The sequence below is a fragment of the Mytilus californianus genome, unplaced genomic scaffold (assembly GCF_021869535.1).
Source record: "Mytilus californianus isolate M0D057914Y unplaced genomic scaffold, xbMytCali1.0.p SCAF_1, whole genome shotgun sequence".
Taxonomy (NCBI): Eukaryota; Metazoa; Mollusca; class Bivalvia; order Mytilida; family Mytilidae; genus Mytilus; species Mytilus californianus.
Window position 1 is genome coordinate 87,958,681 of NW_026262581.1, and position 17,597 is coordinate 87,976,277.

A 17,597-nucleotide genomic window follows, 5' to 3' on the forward strand; every position below is an offset into this window, starting at 1 on the left:
TTGTTTTTGTCAGTCAATATTTCTAAATAATCAATTAGATGTTTATTTTTGTTTTTGATGTATTGATAGAATGAAAAGATAAAAGACCACAGTTATATGTACATTCTATCACTGCAAACAGAATTTTTGTCAATCTAATGGACAATTCCTTTGTAGAACATGCAGATGAGCCGGAACTGTACCGTTGTTTGTACGTATATTTTGTGAAGCAAAATAAGGTTTGCCACGTTTTTAACATTTATAGTCGAACATTTATTTTTGAAAACGATATACAACGATAAACCAAATCTATTGAGATATTAGAATCATACAGGATACTGAAAAAGTCAGCAGTTCACGGGTAAAACTGTATAATTTATTACCTTGTCGTTCTCCAAATACCGATTTAACGTGCACGAAGATATGTGGGAATCACTCATTTCCTGATTTATAGTGAGATTATAATTTTTGTATTAAAAAAAAATGTTTGGTGTTTTTTGGCACATATACAATCCCAAAATAAGTCATATGAGTATTCGATGTAGTTAACGAATTCGCATTGTCGTTTTCCTATATTTCTGGAGACGTCACAGTATTCCAAAATCTGTTTCTACATGTTTATATCTTTCATCAAGATCAATTATTTAACATAAGATACGTATGTGACATTTGTCGCTGGTGCTTAAAGGCAGACAATTATCAAATTACGTCAAAACACATAAAAAGTCATAATCAGTTAAGTGGCAAAATTTTGGATCCTATGTTTCCCAAAGGTAATGTTGGTATCCATTTTCTAATTGAATGAAGAGAGGCGAAAGATGCCAAAGGGAAATTTCAAACATATAAGTCATAAAGTAACTGACAATGCCATGGCAAAAAACGAAAAATAACGAAAAGACAACCAACAGTACACAGCAAACAACATTGAAAAATAAAGACTGAGCAACACGAACCCCACCAAAAACCGGGGGGGGGGGGGGTCTCAGGTTCTCCGGCAGGGTAAGCAGATCCTGCTCCACATGTGGCACCCGTCGTGTTGCTCATGTAACTTTAAACCCGGTGATAAGTCTATCCCTTCGGTAGGTCGCATTCGAGGAAAAAAGGGTTCTTACAACAGTTGAAACATATCCATCGTTATCTGTGAAACAGATATTCCATAACAGTCAACCAACTCGTGATGGCGTGCGTAGAATTTTCGAAAAGATGATTTCAACTTTACCACTTTGAACTCGTGGTTCAATAGCGTGCTTCCTTATAAGCAACAATCCTCTTTCAAGAAAACCATGATAGGAAATGCAAGCTCTGGAATATTGTATCAACTGGGAGATATATATACTCCATATGCAGGTGCTGCCGGAATGTTGCTTCATAGAAATGAAAGTTAACAATTGGGAAGCTGAAATCCTCTCTTTTGGCGTAAAGTTTTGTTCTCAACCGACCATCATTATCAATTTCTGAATGTAAGTCAAGATATGAGATAGACTGATCTGTATATAATGTATCCTTTACTTCAAGTTCGATGGGATGGATGCGTTCAACATAGTCAACCAACTTTGAATTATTTAGTGAAAGAATATAATCTTTATAGCGGAACGTGCAGTTAAAAGACAATGCTAGCTTCTTTTCCTTCGCCTTAAGAAGCTCCTGCATAAAGTCAGCCTCATATGAATAAAGAAGCAAGTCGGCAAGAAGAAAAGCACAGTTGATTCCTATGTGAATGCCGATGGTTTGTTTAAAAAAAACCGTCCTCCAAACGTAACAAATATGTTGTCAATCAAGAAATCAAGCATCTTGAGAATATCAGTTTCAAAGAATTTTTTGTTTGAATCAAGGCTATCCTTTTACAAAGTACGATTTTTCTCTGACTAAGACAATATACCTGTATCTATTTTGGCCATTATCTTAATGAAACAAGTAAGGACCAATTCGTTCAATTTGTCTTTTAGTTTGGAATCGGGAATACTTGTGTAAATGGTAGAAAGGTCAACTGTTTAAATACTATTGCAAGAGGAAAGATACTTAGATTGAATGTACTCTTACAGATCTTTCGAATGTTTAAGTATCCACATCTGATTGCGCCGCCCCTAGAGTATATAGTTTCACAATACACTTTTCCATTATTCCATGCTATGCCCCGCCTCCGTTAACAACACATAGCAACCCAGCATCCTAGGTCAAGCTAATCAACAAGATGGCGGTAACTACAAAGTTAGATGTTTTACCAACATTGGATATTTTAAAGATAAACCTTTAAGTGGAAGATCCAAAGAACAAGGATATAATTATTTCACCCTTGGATATATTCATAGTGTAAATTCGTGTGAAGTTAATGACTAAGTAGTTGATATTGCAGCAAAATGTTATAGATCTATGAGGAAAAATGAACATCCACATAAAGTAAACATTACTGTGAGGAAAGATGAGAAATCCATCTTTGATAGCAAATGTGCATGTGTAGCTGGGTAAGTAATATCAATCTCTTATATAAATATGTGTATTTATCTATTAATATTTTGTATTAACTGGTTATTGGGATGTTTAATTAGTGTAACAATGATAAGAACTGGTAGTATATGTAAACAAACACAGCAAGACTTCAACATGAAATATGATTACATGTGTCCATGTTTTAGTCATAAATAATAGTATTACACAGCATGCTGTGCACTTAATTTTTATCAGTTTATCAACTTATGATATCAAAACTCAGTGTTATAATTTGAGCAAAAAGATAAAAAAAGATATTTATATTCTATGTTCTGCACAAATGCATGATATATATTACAACAAAATATTTTTTTTCCGGAACATGCTCACATGTTGTAAGACTAGTGCATACAATTGCACATTACCAGAATTTAAATTCAAATAGGTTCCAGCTGAACTGTCGTCTACAAGTTTACCACAGCAATGGCATAAACCAAGAGGGAAAAAAAATCAAACCTCAGCCTGTTGTCTCAATGACACTTGCAGACCCAACAAAACTACCAGCCGAAAGGAAGAGAAAACCAATCTTCACGCAAATACATGAAGAAAGTATCCCAGTTGCAACGCCTACTGAAATCCTGACACTGAAAGAGGACAAAAATATTCCATTATCATATTTACTTCAAGAAAATAGTCCTACAGTACCAACTAAACTTGGCCAGGTTCAAACAGGATCATCTTTATTTTTCCATGTAAGCAATGTATCAGTGATTCAAAGAATATATATGTCGTGTACAAGTTGCGATTTTGTACATGTTATAACATGTATAGAAATATTGTACATGTTATAACATATACAAAATATTGCATAAAAATGGTTTTAACTTGTACAAAATTTTTAAATTAGGATATGTTTTTATTATTACAACACATGTCATTATTCTCAATAATATTTTCATCATTTTTTAATTGTTCATTCATGTTAGTGTGTTTTGTCCTTTTTGATACAGTTAATGACCCGATAAATAGTTTTTATAAAAAATCCTCTGTAAACAATACCCTGTTTTCAAAGGATAGGATTGAAATTTAAAACATCAAAATTACATTCGACTCATGCAATGATATTTTTTATTATAACAACATAATAATTTGATGCATAAGATTGACATCAGTTATGCTCAAGGATAAAAATATTGAAGAGCAGATTCAACAATTCCAAAGTTATTTATTAATGTTATTTCATGTTAGTGTGTTTTGTCCTTTCTGATACAGTTAATGACCAGATGAATAGTTTTCATAATTACTTAATACCTTTTAAGACATACATGTAGTTAAACGTGGCCCAATAAAAACCATTTTCTCTCTCTGGCTTTGATAGAGTATGCATAGAAGACCTTGCTTTATTATTTGCATGTTAAAAAAAAGGGGGAGGGGTATAATTCAAAATTTGAAGGCATTGCTATTAGAAACTTTAGATGAAACAGTTATATACTTTGTTGCCATTGAGAAAATGTATGCTATTATCAAACAGAGTCAAACTGCTGTTGGCCATGGTTGACTGCTTAAAACATACAATGACATGAAAACGCATTATGCCAAAATAAGCCGTCAAGCAATACGTTCTGAGTTTTTGATTATTGTTATTTATTATTCTATAAATTTGAAATGTATATTCTGCTTTATTGTTTTTTTTTAAATACAGCATTCCATTTTATTTTCAAATTTTGTACAAGTTAAAACCATTTTAAGAAATATTTTGTACATGTTATAACATGTACGAGTACTTTTGTACATGCTATAACTTGTATTTTTGCATTGAACAAGTTATAACATGTACATTATTTCTGTACATTTTATAACATGTATAAAATCGCAACTTGTATACGACATAAACACATAATTAAACATAATCAATAGGTTTATTTAACAAGAATATCCTGAAAATTTGTAAGAAGACTACAAACTGTCCATATTTCATTTATACTGTGAAATAAAAATCCTGGAATTCTTCTGCTTATTAGTTTAAAGTTTTTATTTAATTTATTGGGCGTTCAATATGCTTTCTGCGTGAAGCTTTTATACGAGTTAACGGTCACATATCCTGCCGACATCTGAGTTGCGAAAGACGCAAATGGTGGGATGTTTAGTTTCATTTTTAATTCATGAAGGTCTTTTTTTATTCTAAAACCTTAATCTGCCATTATACTGTCATTGTCTTGTATGTATCTTATGTCCTTGAGTTGTTGCAATAGTTTGTAAAATCCACTTGCAGTATAAAATGCAGATATGGAACCTGAAAATAAGTCTGACACAAAAATCACAGAAGCCCCTTGGATCAGTTACAACCAGCGACTTCAAAGTTGTGGATGACTTGTAATCTGCATAACACTGACTTTGGGATTTTAATTATTTTGGTTTCTCTGTTCTGATTTCAGTGCAGTCTATAATTGCAAGACAAGTTGGAAAATCATCTCTGTACTGCTTTGTCATATTTTTTTATTATTTCATCTCTATGTGGCCAGTATGTTAAAAATCCCAATTTAAGGTACAGATAATGGATACTGTGGATTCATTTTTTTTCGTGAATATCAATTTTCTAGGATTGAGGAAAACTAACATTTTCGTGGATATTTGATTTCTTGGTTGAACCTATATACCAAATCCTTAAGATGCACAAACCATTACGCAAACGGCATAGAACTAAAAATAGCTGTTCCTTCGGGTTCATCTCTCTAACCTCCTTTCATTTTTCCTTATATGAACCGGGGTTTGACTTGTCATTTGGAAATAAGAAATTAGCAAGCATTGTGAATCTTACATAAGACAGACCTGTATAGTATTCAAATATATTTTTGACCTTAGAAGTTAAAACACTATCCACTGAAAAAGCTTGTCATTCACACTTTTCTTTTTAGGTGGAGTTTTAAAACTCTTTCTTCTGTAATCCTGTTCAATATATGAAGCAATCTTAGTTTTCAGTTGTACATTTTCTGTTATTAGTCCACTTTTTTCTTCCTCCAAGTTCCGTATTGATGATTGAAAGGACAAGATGTCTAAACTTGAATAAACTGTGAAAAAAAATATTAGATATTATCTCATTTAATTGACATCCATGTTATACTGTTTATTTTTATCTTTTTATCTACAACATTATGGCCAGATTCAAACTTCACCAATTAAACTACGTGGAAACACAGCATTTCTAATTGCTAGTGATTTTCAAATTGATCAAAACTATAAGTGCTGTAATGACTTCATACCAATAACAGCCAACGAAGCGATTGAGTTGGAAAGAAAAACTGTACGACAGTTTGATTTGGAGGAATGGATAGCCCCAAAAAAAAGAGAGAATCACAGCCTCCATTTTTTCAAAAGTGGCAAAAAGAAAAAGGGATATAAAGGAAACATTTTTGAATTCTATTTCCAATAAAAAACAGTTTACATTAGCATCAACTTCCTATGGAATAGCTAACGAGATTAAGGCAAAGGAAAAGTATGCTGGCAAATGTGGTAACAGCCATTTACATGCTTGTGGATTAGTTTCAAATCCAAGTTTTAGTTTTCTTAGAGCTACACCAGGGCCCAGTTGTTCAAAAGTGTCGTTAGGCTAACGACTGCGTTAAACTGTCGTAAACGTGTCGTTATAATTTAACGATAATGTTAAGTGTTGTTCAAAAATAATATCGCTAACTTTTGTGTTAAACTCTCGCTAACTTTAATCATATTTTTACCCATGATTAAATACTAACGACTGCGTTAAACATGGCTGGCTTAGCATTATACAATGTTCCTCAACAAAGAAGACCGCGACATTTTCGCAACAGGGATGGCTTATCTTTGGATTTCACTGATGAGGAGTTAAGGACACGATATCGATTCAGCAGACGTAGTATTTTGGTGCTCTCAGACCTTGTTAGGGATGACTTACAGAGAGGGACACACAGAAACCATGCATTCACTGTGGAACAGCAAGTCATGGTTACACTAAGATTTTTGGCCAGTAGAAGTTTCCTACAAGTTGTTGGAGACACACTTGGTAAGAATTTAATTGATTTTATTATTATATTTGTATTCATTCATTTATTTGTTTTTAATGTTAATATATTACCGAATTTACCCTCAATATCTATGTTGCCAATTTCTTCTTATGTCATCATGGTTTTAATAAAAAAAATTCTTTTTAAAGGGTCGGACAAAGGCACAGTGTCAAGGGTTGTAAAGGACACCACAGCTGCATTGTGCAGGAGGCAGAACGAGTTTATTAAATGGCCAAGAAGTGCTGTAGAAAAAAATAAAATAAAGGCTGGGAATTTTAGAATAAAAAAATGTTTTCATTGACAAATTTATGCATAATCTTGACAAAAAATATTTTTATGTGTCTTGAACGAGTTAAAAAATCACCGCTGATGAATTATTTTTAATATAGTTATGCCTCTTGGAAATAATGATTAAATATGGAAAATTGCCCCATAAGGACCCCTTAATTATGTGTACAAATCTTGCCAGATTTTTATGAAGTTTATATTGTAAGTTTTATAATCAATGCTTTTGATGAGTTTCAAAAACAGCACTGAGCAATTAATTTTTAAAAGAGTTATGCCTTTTAGAACAATCAATCATATTGGTAATGACATTTCATTATCTGAAGCCTTAATTTCTCTAATTTAAGAGATATATAAATTGTTTTAAATTGTTTTATTTAGTTATTGCCCTTGTATCTTAAATAGATAACATATATGCAATGCAGCGGACATTGCATATGGGTTTTGCTCACTGTTGAAGTCCGTACGGTGACCTTTAGTTGTTAATTTCTGTGTCATGTTGGTCTCTTGTGGAGAGTTGTCTCATTGGCATTCATACCACATCTTCTTTTTTTATATTGGAACTCTTCTTTAAATATTTTCATTTTTATCATCCCTTAATTTACATGACAATTTGTCCAGTTGAAACATGATTTTGTTTTACATATACCAGTTTCATTGTTTAGGTATGTACACACATGGAAAAGACACCTAACTGGGAAAGTGGCATCTTACTTGGGGAAAGTGGATATCCATGCCGCCCATTCATCATGACGCCTTATGCCCGTCCTGCAAATGAAGACCAGACAAGGTTTAACAGGCATCATGCTACAACAAGATGTGTAATAGAAAGGACCTTTGGGAGATGGAAAAGGCGTTTTCATGTACTTCATTCAGAGGTATTAAATTAAATTAAAAAAAAATAATCAAGTTAGGGAACAACCATTTAACTACGATTGGGGTAATGTTTTTTTTTCATAAAATAATTCTGTTCAAGCAAATGACAATTTTTTTATATTTTAAAAGCAGATTCCCTCCATGACTTAACGTGTTAAATTTTGAAGAAAAAATAATTTGATTCATTATATAGTGTCAAAAAACTAAAAACTAAAATTTAAAAAAATGCATGTATATAAGACCATATAAATAAGAAGATGTGATATGAGTGCCAATGAGACAACTCTGCAACCAAGTCACAATGTATAACAGAGGTGGAGTTAGAGGGGGGGGGGGGGGAAAGGGGGGGGGGGGGGGGGGGCTAGCGGGCCCAGGCCTCCCCTTTTCTGGAAAAAAATGGTTGATTATATAGCAAATCACTGAAGCATGACCGGAGCGGGCCCCCTCTTAGGCAGTCAGTGGGCCCCACTTATGACAATTTTTGATCCGCCACTGTATAAAAAGTTAAGAATTATAGGTCAATTATACGTCATTCAACACGGAGCCTTGTATAACACTGAACAGCAAGCTGTTAAGGGCCCAAAATGACTAGTGTAAATCAGTTCAAAAAGAAAACCAAGTTTAATCTATAGAAAAAAAGGAAAAACCTAAGAACAACATGAACACTCGACAACCACTGAACAAAAGGCTTAATAAAGATTTGGGAAGAGTGTCAAATTAATAAGACTGCTAATGTCATAAGTTCATTTTAAATTTTAATATTTTTTTTACTTTTATAGATTCGTATGAAACCTGAAAGGGTATGTAGCATTATCATGGCTTGTGCCATTCTGCACAATATAGCTTTGTGGATGAATGAGCCTGAACTGCCAGAAGATCAAGAAGAGGAGATGCCTAATATAGATGCAGTGTACAATGGAGCCAATGATGGAAGAAGAATGAGGGATCACATCACTCAGATGTACTTCACACATTAAATTCGCACATTAAATTCGTAATTACCTTTCCACTTTATTAGGTCTTTCCACTTTTTTGTGGAAAGACCTATTGTATTTGTTCTGGTTATTATTTGGTCTTTCCACTTTTCTGTGGAAAGACCTATTGTATTTGTTCTGATTATTATTAGGTCTTTCCACTTTTCCATGGAAAGACCTATTGATTTTGTTCTGATTATTTTTTTTTTCTTCCGCCTAATTTTTTTTTCTTTCGCTGTTTGGTTGTTTCGCAAGATGTCGATTTGATATTTGGTATATTATATCGAACAGTTTATGCGCTTTCAAAACTGACCCTGCTTAACCGAATACTTTTCTTTGTAAGAGTTATCTCCCCGAACACTATTTATCTTGTGTTTGCTACTTCTTCGCAACCGTAAAAGATTACGACAAATTTATATTACCAAATTGCTCGTTATGTCTTCAGGATTAAGGGTATCATTTGAACCGAAGCTATCTGGAGACTTCATATGAGAGTTATTTCCCCTTATGCATTTGATATAAGTAATTTGCAATGGTAAATGAAAAACCAAAAGTGTTAGAGACCTAGGGTTTTTGGATTTGAGGTCCTTGGTCCAAAAAAAAAAGAAAAATGGGTCAAGGTCAAATTCTAAATTTTGATTTTGGCTTATTCTCACTTCTTTTCATAAACCGTACAAGATATTGACAATATATTTCTATTAATTTGTCATTTGAACATGTGGTAACTTCTAAATTTTGGTTCAAAGGAATCCATATATTTTGTATTGTAGATACATTAACTTATCACTAAAGACTAGAAGTGACTTTCGATAAACAGGAAGTGGCCAATTATCTCCTGGTTTACAGGCAAAAGTATATACAAACTATATATTTTTGGAATCAGTGTGAAAAAAAGCTATCATATGAGACCTGAAGTGACATTTAATTCACTGAAAGAAGCAAATTATCTCCCTTATATGACTCAAAAGTATATCGAAACCACTTATGTATCGCATCAAAATAAATTAACTATCTTCTTTTCAAAATTTCTTTGATGTGGAAAGACCTTCAATTGTTCTCTGAACAATTGGTTTCTGTAATTTTGTCTCTCTTTATTTTTCAAGAGGTAGAAGTTCTGCTTCCTTCATAAATTGTATACAGATACTTTATGTTACGAAGTTTTTTGCTGTCATGTGAATTTCTCAATCATTATTTATAGGTTAGACAGTTTTTGGTCTATTGAATTATTGCTAGGTTTCATATCAATAAGTAAAATTGAGAATGGAAATGGGGAATGTGTCAAAGAGACAACAACCCGACAATAGAGCAGACAACAGCCGAAGGCCACCAATACATGGTTCACCTGACCTCACATAAGAATAAAACATATACCGTATAGTCATTTATAAAGTTTTTGTGATATTTGTAGTTATAATTTTATCTTAAAGACTTTCTGCATAAATTGAATTGTGATCAGCCTCAGAAAGCAGTTGAACATATCAGTGTGGGCACTCCTGTTTATGAAATGGTTTTTGCCAGTGGAAAATAAAAAATAAACCAGACAAAGAGTCATTATATAAATATATATATATATTTAAGATAAACAAAACAAAAAAACAACAGGTTAACATTAGAAATAGAATCTTTATATTCTACTGCTCCATGAAAGACAGCAACCCAGCAGTAAGATTGTCATCAAGCTTGCTGTGTAGTCTTTCATACAACTGAATTTGGAGGTTTGTTTTAATTAATTTTCTCTCCAAAACTTGACACTGCAGACTGTAGACATCATCAGCTGTCTTTTTCTTCGGTTATTTTTTGTGGTGGTTCCTGTTCATCGGATCTAGAAAACAAGGAGATAAAACATAAAATAGATGTCATGAATTCCACTTGACCAATTTTTGTATATATGCATAGAACTTCATTGATTTAATTATTACACTTCAACGTGTACAAGAGGATAGCATATAAAAACATAATAAAAGTGTATCAGGTACATCTATTTATCCATGTCTGTTCAGGCTTCATAAACTTGTTTATGTTCTTGTATTAAGGTTTACTTATAGCTTTGCAATGAAACGAAACTTAACCTGGGAATATTACTATCACTTACTAATTAGACATCAACTTTATTTTATTTATTTTTTAGTGAATGTTAAACCCCTCCCCATCCCCACTATTTTCAATTCTTTTCAGAAACAATTTATGTTTTACGAAAATCATTTAAAAAGTGAAACGATTGATGCTTTATGTCTTGGACCACTTCAATTATCATTTTATGCTTGAGCGACTTGTGGTTGTTGTGAATATGTTCTTATGTACGATTGGACGAGATATAACAACAATTCTTCATAAATAGAAGATCTATAGTATCAACAATGAGGTCAGTTTAACCTACATTTTTTGGGAGACTGAATATTTTTAGTATATACACATATTATTCTTCAAGCATTTTATGCTATATATTAACGCTGGTACTAATAAAATAATGTAAAAAAGGCAAATAAATTAAAAAAAAAGCAAAACAAAAACAAAACCATATGTTCTTAAATGCCACTATATATTATCGCAAGGTGATGTAGATGTAGTTTACTTTAAAAGCGGAGAAGACATTTATATCCTTGTAATTTCAAATGTCTGTGTACTTAGAGTTTAGAGTATACCTAACATTCAGGTCAGTCCTGTTTTGTACCATCTCATTAACAACTGTCAGTGGGGCTGCAGCAGGAACTGAGGAATCACTGATGGCATTAAAATGAATGTCCAGGCGATTCCTCCATACAGCCTCCATCTCCTCATTCACACTGGACTGCACATCCACACTGGACTGCAAAGTGTGTTCTAATTGGTCTGAAATGGGTATGTGTACTCATTAGAACAAACTATAAATCTTAAAATCTTTTATTCAATTTTCTTTGATGAATGTTCATTTCTGCACTCTTATTTTTTACTTCCAATTATTTTTTACCCCTAAAAAAATGCAGACTAAACATAGTTGACTCCAATGGCTTTTCTGTGTACTTTCAACAAAATGGAAATAAAAATCATAATTTGTATTTAATTGTTAGCAGAAGCCAACTGTTTATCTTTCAGATGATTTCAAGAAAAATGTTTTTTTAGCACGGTATTAATTCAACAAGTACACAGCGTTTAAATCAAAGATATTTGTATCGATATTACCGTGATCTAAGAATAAAATCATGATGGTCTGGATGGGTGGTTCTTCATTTCTTTTTTTTAAAATTGTTTAGGCCATTTTCTCTATTCTTTATGCTATTGTTCATTATTCTCTATTTTTACATTTTTTTTGTCAATTTTTGTCTATTATTTTTTTTCCCATTATTTTCCATTCTGAAAAAAACCATCCACACCCTCAATGGCCCCTCGATTATGATTACATTTTTTTCCTTGTTTGGATTCATAATATTAGAAAAAATAAAAGATGGTTGGTATTTGTCTTAGTGAGCTTATTTTTGGGGGTCGCCCCGATATGCGGACACCCCATTGGTCTGACATCCCATTAGTCCGACACCCCCATTTGTCCGACACCCCACTGGTCCGACACCCCAATAGTCTGACAAAGGTTAATAACTGCCGTAATAGAAAATCTACTTCATGAGGGTGTGGATGGGGGTTTACAGAACAGAGAATAATGGGCAAAAATATACCAGCTATTTACCAGCACATTTTTATACGACCGCAAAAAAATTTTTGTGGTCGTATATTGGTATGACGTTGGCGTCGTCGTCGTCGTCGTCCGAAGACACATTGGTTTTCGCACTCTAACTTTAGTTTAAGTGAATGGATCTCTATGAAATTTTACCACAAGGTTTAATACCACAAAATGAAGGTTGGGATTGATTTTGGGGGTTATGGTACTAACAGTTAAGGAATTAGGGGCCAAAAATAAGCATTTTTCTAAGTTTAAGGACAAAAACTTGTGTGTAAGTGTATGGATCTTTATGAAATTGTGCTACAAGGTTCCATATCACAAATGGTAAGCTGGGTTTGAGTTTGGGGGTAATTGCCCAAAACGTTTAGGAATAAGGGGCCTAAAAGGGGCAAAAAAAAAACATTTTTCTAGTTTCCAGACAATAACTTGTGTTCAAGTGTATGGATCTCTCTGAAATTGTACTGCAAGGTTCCATACCACAAAGGGAAGGCTGGGATTGAGTTTGGGGGGTGATGAATCATAAGGGGGTTCAAAAAATTTGGTGGAGGTTTTTTTTTTTTTAATTTTCCATTTTAAATTGGTTATTTCTGATTTATATATAAAAGCAAATAATAATGATATGGTTTGAATAGGTAAATTTAAAAATTTTAAGTTCTTAGACCACATTCATTCTGTGTCAGAAACCAATGCTGTGTCAAATATTTAATCACAATCCAAATTCAGTGCTGTATCAAGTTTGAATGTTGTGTCCATACTTGCCCCAACTGTTCAGGGTTTGACCTCTGCGGTCGTATCAAGCTGCGCCCAGCGGAGCATTTTATTGTAAACTCGTATACTCAAACAGATTCCTTACGGAGAACGCGCCAAACTTTACACTGTCTTAAGAGTTGAAGGTATTAACTATAAATAATTCGCTCTTCAATTAAGTACAAACATTGTTGCATATAGACAAACTAAATGAATGTTCTTCTCAAAATAATTCTGTCCACTGAACCAAGCAAGCATCTCACATACAATCGTTTAAGCAGTAAAGCCTAATTGGAGCCTTAACTTTTCTTATTTCTCTGCTTTGAGAGAGATACAAGCTGCGTATCTTCATGTTAGTTAATCGACAAAACTTAACAAAGTATAATATTTAGTTTGACAAAATGTTCGCTACTCCGCGTCTCAATCATTCTACATTTTGTTTCGGTAAATATATCCCACTATTTTCGCTAATACATATCTACCAACCAACCTTGATAAATTGCATTACCTGTTCTAAGTCATTCGATGGGCAAGGTCATGTTAGTTTTAATATATATTTAAAATGCAGTTGGGAATAGAAATATTGTCACTTTGGTCTTCTTCCGACTGACAGTAAACCCTTGCCAAATTTGGACGTCCGTTTAGTTGTGCGGGTGTATAATTTTCAACAAATGTCAGAGTTGTGACGTTATATCTGATGCCTCGTGTAGAGAGAGTGCCACGCTCTCTGTGGGTTAAGAACCATTGCAAAAACTCTTTGAGGGGCCGTCGGTGGCCTTTTGTCTGAGCCTGTTGCAAAGCAAATTTCTGTTCCTATTCGCTATACTTTCATTGTCCTGTGGCAGTCCAAGTTTCATTGACATTATTTCATCCTGGATGGCATCTATTACAGGACCTACCTATTGTATTTATTGTTGAATTGTTCTCGTCCTGATCATGCATGTAACATTTGCCACTGGACATTAAGCAAAATTATAATATTGTAAGTACTTTATGAATATGTTATTATTATTTTGAGGACTCTCAGGAGAATTAGTTTTAACTAATGGGATTATCCTCTTGAAATAAAGATCATTTATTTAAAATATTGTTCAATTATTCCGTGTCGAACTATTGGGGTGTCGGACCAATGGTGTGTCGGACTAATGGGGCGTCGGACTATTTGGGTGTCGGACCAATGGGGTGTCGGACTAATGGGGCGTCGGAATAACGGGGCTGCCCCTATTTTTGTTGGTGGTATAATCAAATAATATATTCCTATGCAGAACCACAAATTTTTCATAGTAAAGATAGCGCTCACATTCAACTTTTTTCCTGTTACGGATGTATCCAGTCTAACTAGGAAATACCAAACCTAAGAAGAGCCCCCCCCCCCCCCCCCCCCAAAAAAAAAAAAAATATCTTACCATATCTTTTCAGATAAACACAACATATTCTATCTGTGATTAAATTTGTATTTGTATTGTATGTGTAAAATGAAGATGGTATAATATATAACATATCAATAAACCGTATGTAGCCATACAAAAACAAGAATTTAGACGAGGACAAAATATTAATATTTTATCATATAGGTTATTTAGGTTTTTAGTGGTGACAGAAATTTAAGATAAGACTTTTTTCTCACAAAATAGTTGTACCTTTGTTTCCTGAATGATGGATTATGAACGATATAGTGTTGTGCATCATAGACGGAATGTCAGAACTGATTGATATATTGAAAATGTCTTTGTATTTCAAGCTGAGATATGAAGTTAATTCATCTCTCTCTTCCTCAGAGATGCCTTTAGTGTTGTCAACATAATCATTCAACAGGCTATCTCCAACTTTTGGCAATGATTTTAATGGCTGGTAATTCTGAAGATATTCTTCAATTTGACCCTTCATCTCTTTTGCTTTTTTTACTAAGGAAGAGGGCCTACCTGAAGGAAATATTATACATTTACTTCCATTGAGAAACTGATTTTATGCAACAAATAGTAAACTTGAATATAGGCACTTAAATGGCTGCAGAACTTGGCATTGCCTACTTAGGCCAACCTAAAATTATTCTTAGTATTAACAAGGATTTTTATAGTATATATATCACTATAAAAATATCCTTGATATATTAATAATTTTCCCCAGGTGATAGCTATTAAAACAAATGTTTGCTGCAAGCTGTTTTGTAATATTCATTTTCTAACTCAAATTATGGAACAAGTTGCATTGCATAATGAAACCCATGCTACATTGCTTTACTATAATTCTTGGAAATTTGATAAGACATCTAAATTTATTTGTGTATATAGTCAACTTTAATGCCCTGAACATTATTATTTTTTCCAAAGTAGGGCGAACGGACTCTATGGGCGAACAGATCCAAGGCGAACATGTTATTAGGGCGAACGGACCCGATACCGAAATAAACAGGAATGAGGGTGATAAAAGGAGGTGGGGTACGTGCACTGGAGAATGTTTAAACAAACGCATTTCATGATGAGCAGGAAATAAATACATGCACAAAACCTATCTTGCACGGATGAATGTCAAATTACAGAACACACAAAAATGGATGAATATCAAATAAAAAAACAACGTTGCACAAAATTTATCCTCGAACACCCCATAAATATTTTGCTATGATACAAGCGGCTTCTTTCCGGCGCCAAGGACAGCCAAGTTGCAGGGGGGAATAATGAATTGTAAACAAATAAGCTACATAAGGTGAGATTTTGACACAAACGGCAGGACATTTGTCTTATATTAATGATTTAAGAAAGCACACAAGACTGTCATTGAAACTGTCGCAGTCTACAACTCAATATTGTTACAATAAAAATGCATCTATTTTTATTTCGAAGGTCAGGGTCACTATTTGGGATTCCCCTGTTGTATATTTGTAAACATAAACGTATTTACACTTTTGGTATTAAGCTATATTTTGCCTCCGAATGACCTTCGATCTACTCCGAATCACCTTTTGACGTCAGGCAACAATCACTTTTTAATTGTGACGTCAAATGTTTTGAATTATGATGTCAAAGTTTACGGGAACCTGTGTGATTTTACGTAAAGGCGGACAAATTTGCATACAAGTGTAAATACGTCTATTGCAGACGATAAGTAGCCTTTTGAATAAATATGTCATGTGAATTTCGGAATAAAAAGACTGTTTTAAAAGCATTATTACAGTAATCTGAAAACATTTTAAACATTTATTACCTTCTGGTCCCTCAATTGCAGTTTCCTGACCACCGGGAACTCCACGGAAAGAGGCAGTGTCCATCATGCAGTTTATGATGTTATCCTCTGCCTGGGAAGGCTGGGTAGGAGGAGGACCACCACCAGTTTGTGACCTTTCCCTCTGCACTTTAGTAAACTTCTGTTTTGCCCCACGGGTAAGGTTTCTCCACCTGTTCCTGACCTCTGTCTCTGTCCTGAGGCAGACCCCCAAGGAATTAACCTTGCTGGTGATGTCTAGCCACATTTCCTGCTTTTTGGCATTGGTTACTTCTGGGGAATGCTTCCCCTGCAGGAGGTCTAGGTGGGTTGTAGCCAGCTCACTTATTAGGTTGCTCTCAGTAGCAGTGAAATTTAATTTCCTCTCCCTTGTACTTTTTACAGACATATTTTCGGCCATGTTGAATAATACAGGAAGTTTAATTTTTCTAAGAATTGTGGGAATTTTTTTTTTAATCACATCGTTAAATTTTAACACTGCGTTAAGTAACATTGTCGTTAACATTTTTTGAACAACAATATTTAACGCATTGATTAGTTAGCGACTGCGTTAAGATTTAACGACTCGTTAGGCTTAATCATCGTTAAATTTAACGACACTTTTGAACAACTGGGCCCAGATGGATAAGTGTGCTCAAATTTAGAAACTGGAATCATAGAAATCAAATGTCCATATTCTGTACGTGACATGACGATTGAGGAAGCACTGGATTGAGCAAATTTTTATTTATTTAAAGCTGGAGATATATATATCATAAATAAATCACATGATTATTATTATCAAGTGCAAGAACAGTTGTTAGTTACAGGAACACCCTATTGTGAATTTATTGTTTACCCTCAAAGTGATTTTGCTGTTGTAAAAGTTTTACCAGAAAAAGAATTTCAAATGTCTATGTTTGTAAAACTGTGTGAATATTACAAATTACATGCAATACCTTATTTTCAAAATATGAGTAGTAATGTACCTGTTTCTTCTGTTTGACACCCTTTATTATTTTGATCTTCAAATGCAGACTTTTTTGGAACAGAAACAGTTGTCTCATGTCAATTATTTCAATTTTCTTTTTATTTTGATTTTTTCTTGCTTGAAATACCCCTCCACCTGTAGCAGGACAAGGATCAGGATATAAGGTTTTCCATCAATGAAGTGCTACAAGACAAAAAGAGTGAAATGCTTTATTTCAAATTTAGAAGAATGCAATTTAATTTGTGTTAATGAATATATGTAAAAAGAATTAAATATATACCTTTTATCACTTTCAATCCTTGTTTACCTATTTCATTATCATATCCAGTTTACTTGTATTCATTTCACTTCATATATCTTTATTGCATAATTTATTATTATTAGATTAAGATAAGATACAAGGAGTCTTTGATATTAATAAGTAGATA

General features: G+C 33.5%; 1 protein-coding gene, 1 long non-coding RNA gene and 1 pseudogene across 2 annotated transcripts; 2 read left to right on the forward strand and 1 right to left on the reverse strand.

Annotated features, from left to right (window-relative positions):
- The first annotated feature begins 2,939 nt into the window (after positions 1–2,939).
- On the forward strand, positions 2,940–17,184 carry LOC127738284 (uncharacterized; annotated as a pseudogene).
- Positions 6,054–8,595, forward strand: LOC127709324 (uncharacterized). Its single transcript, XR_007985599.1, has 3 exons — positions 6,054–6,442; positions 7,394–7,606; positions 8,384–8,595. It is a non-coding gene; the product is annotated as an uncharacterized LOC127709324 (long non-coding RNA).
- LOC127709175 (uncharacterized) lies at positions 10,127–16,830 on the reverse strand. Its single transcript, XM_052214540.1, has 4 exons — positions 16,182–16,830; positions 14,618–14,899; positions 11,221–11,407; positions 10,127–10,400 (listed from the first exon to the last, which is right to left on the reverse strand). The coding sequence occupies exons 1-4, from the start codon at positions 16,702–16,704 to the stop codon at positions 10,349–10,351; spliced, it is 1,044 nt and encodes a 347-aa protein (XP_052070500.1). The 5' UTR covers positions 16,705–16,830; the 3' UTR covers positions 10,127–10,348.
- Positions 17,185–17,597: the final 413 nt, after the last annotated feature.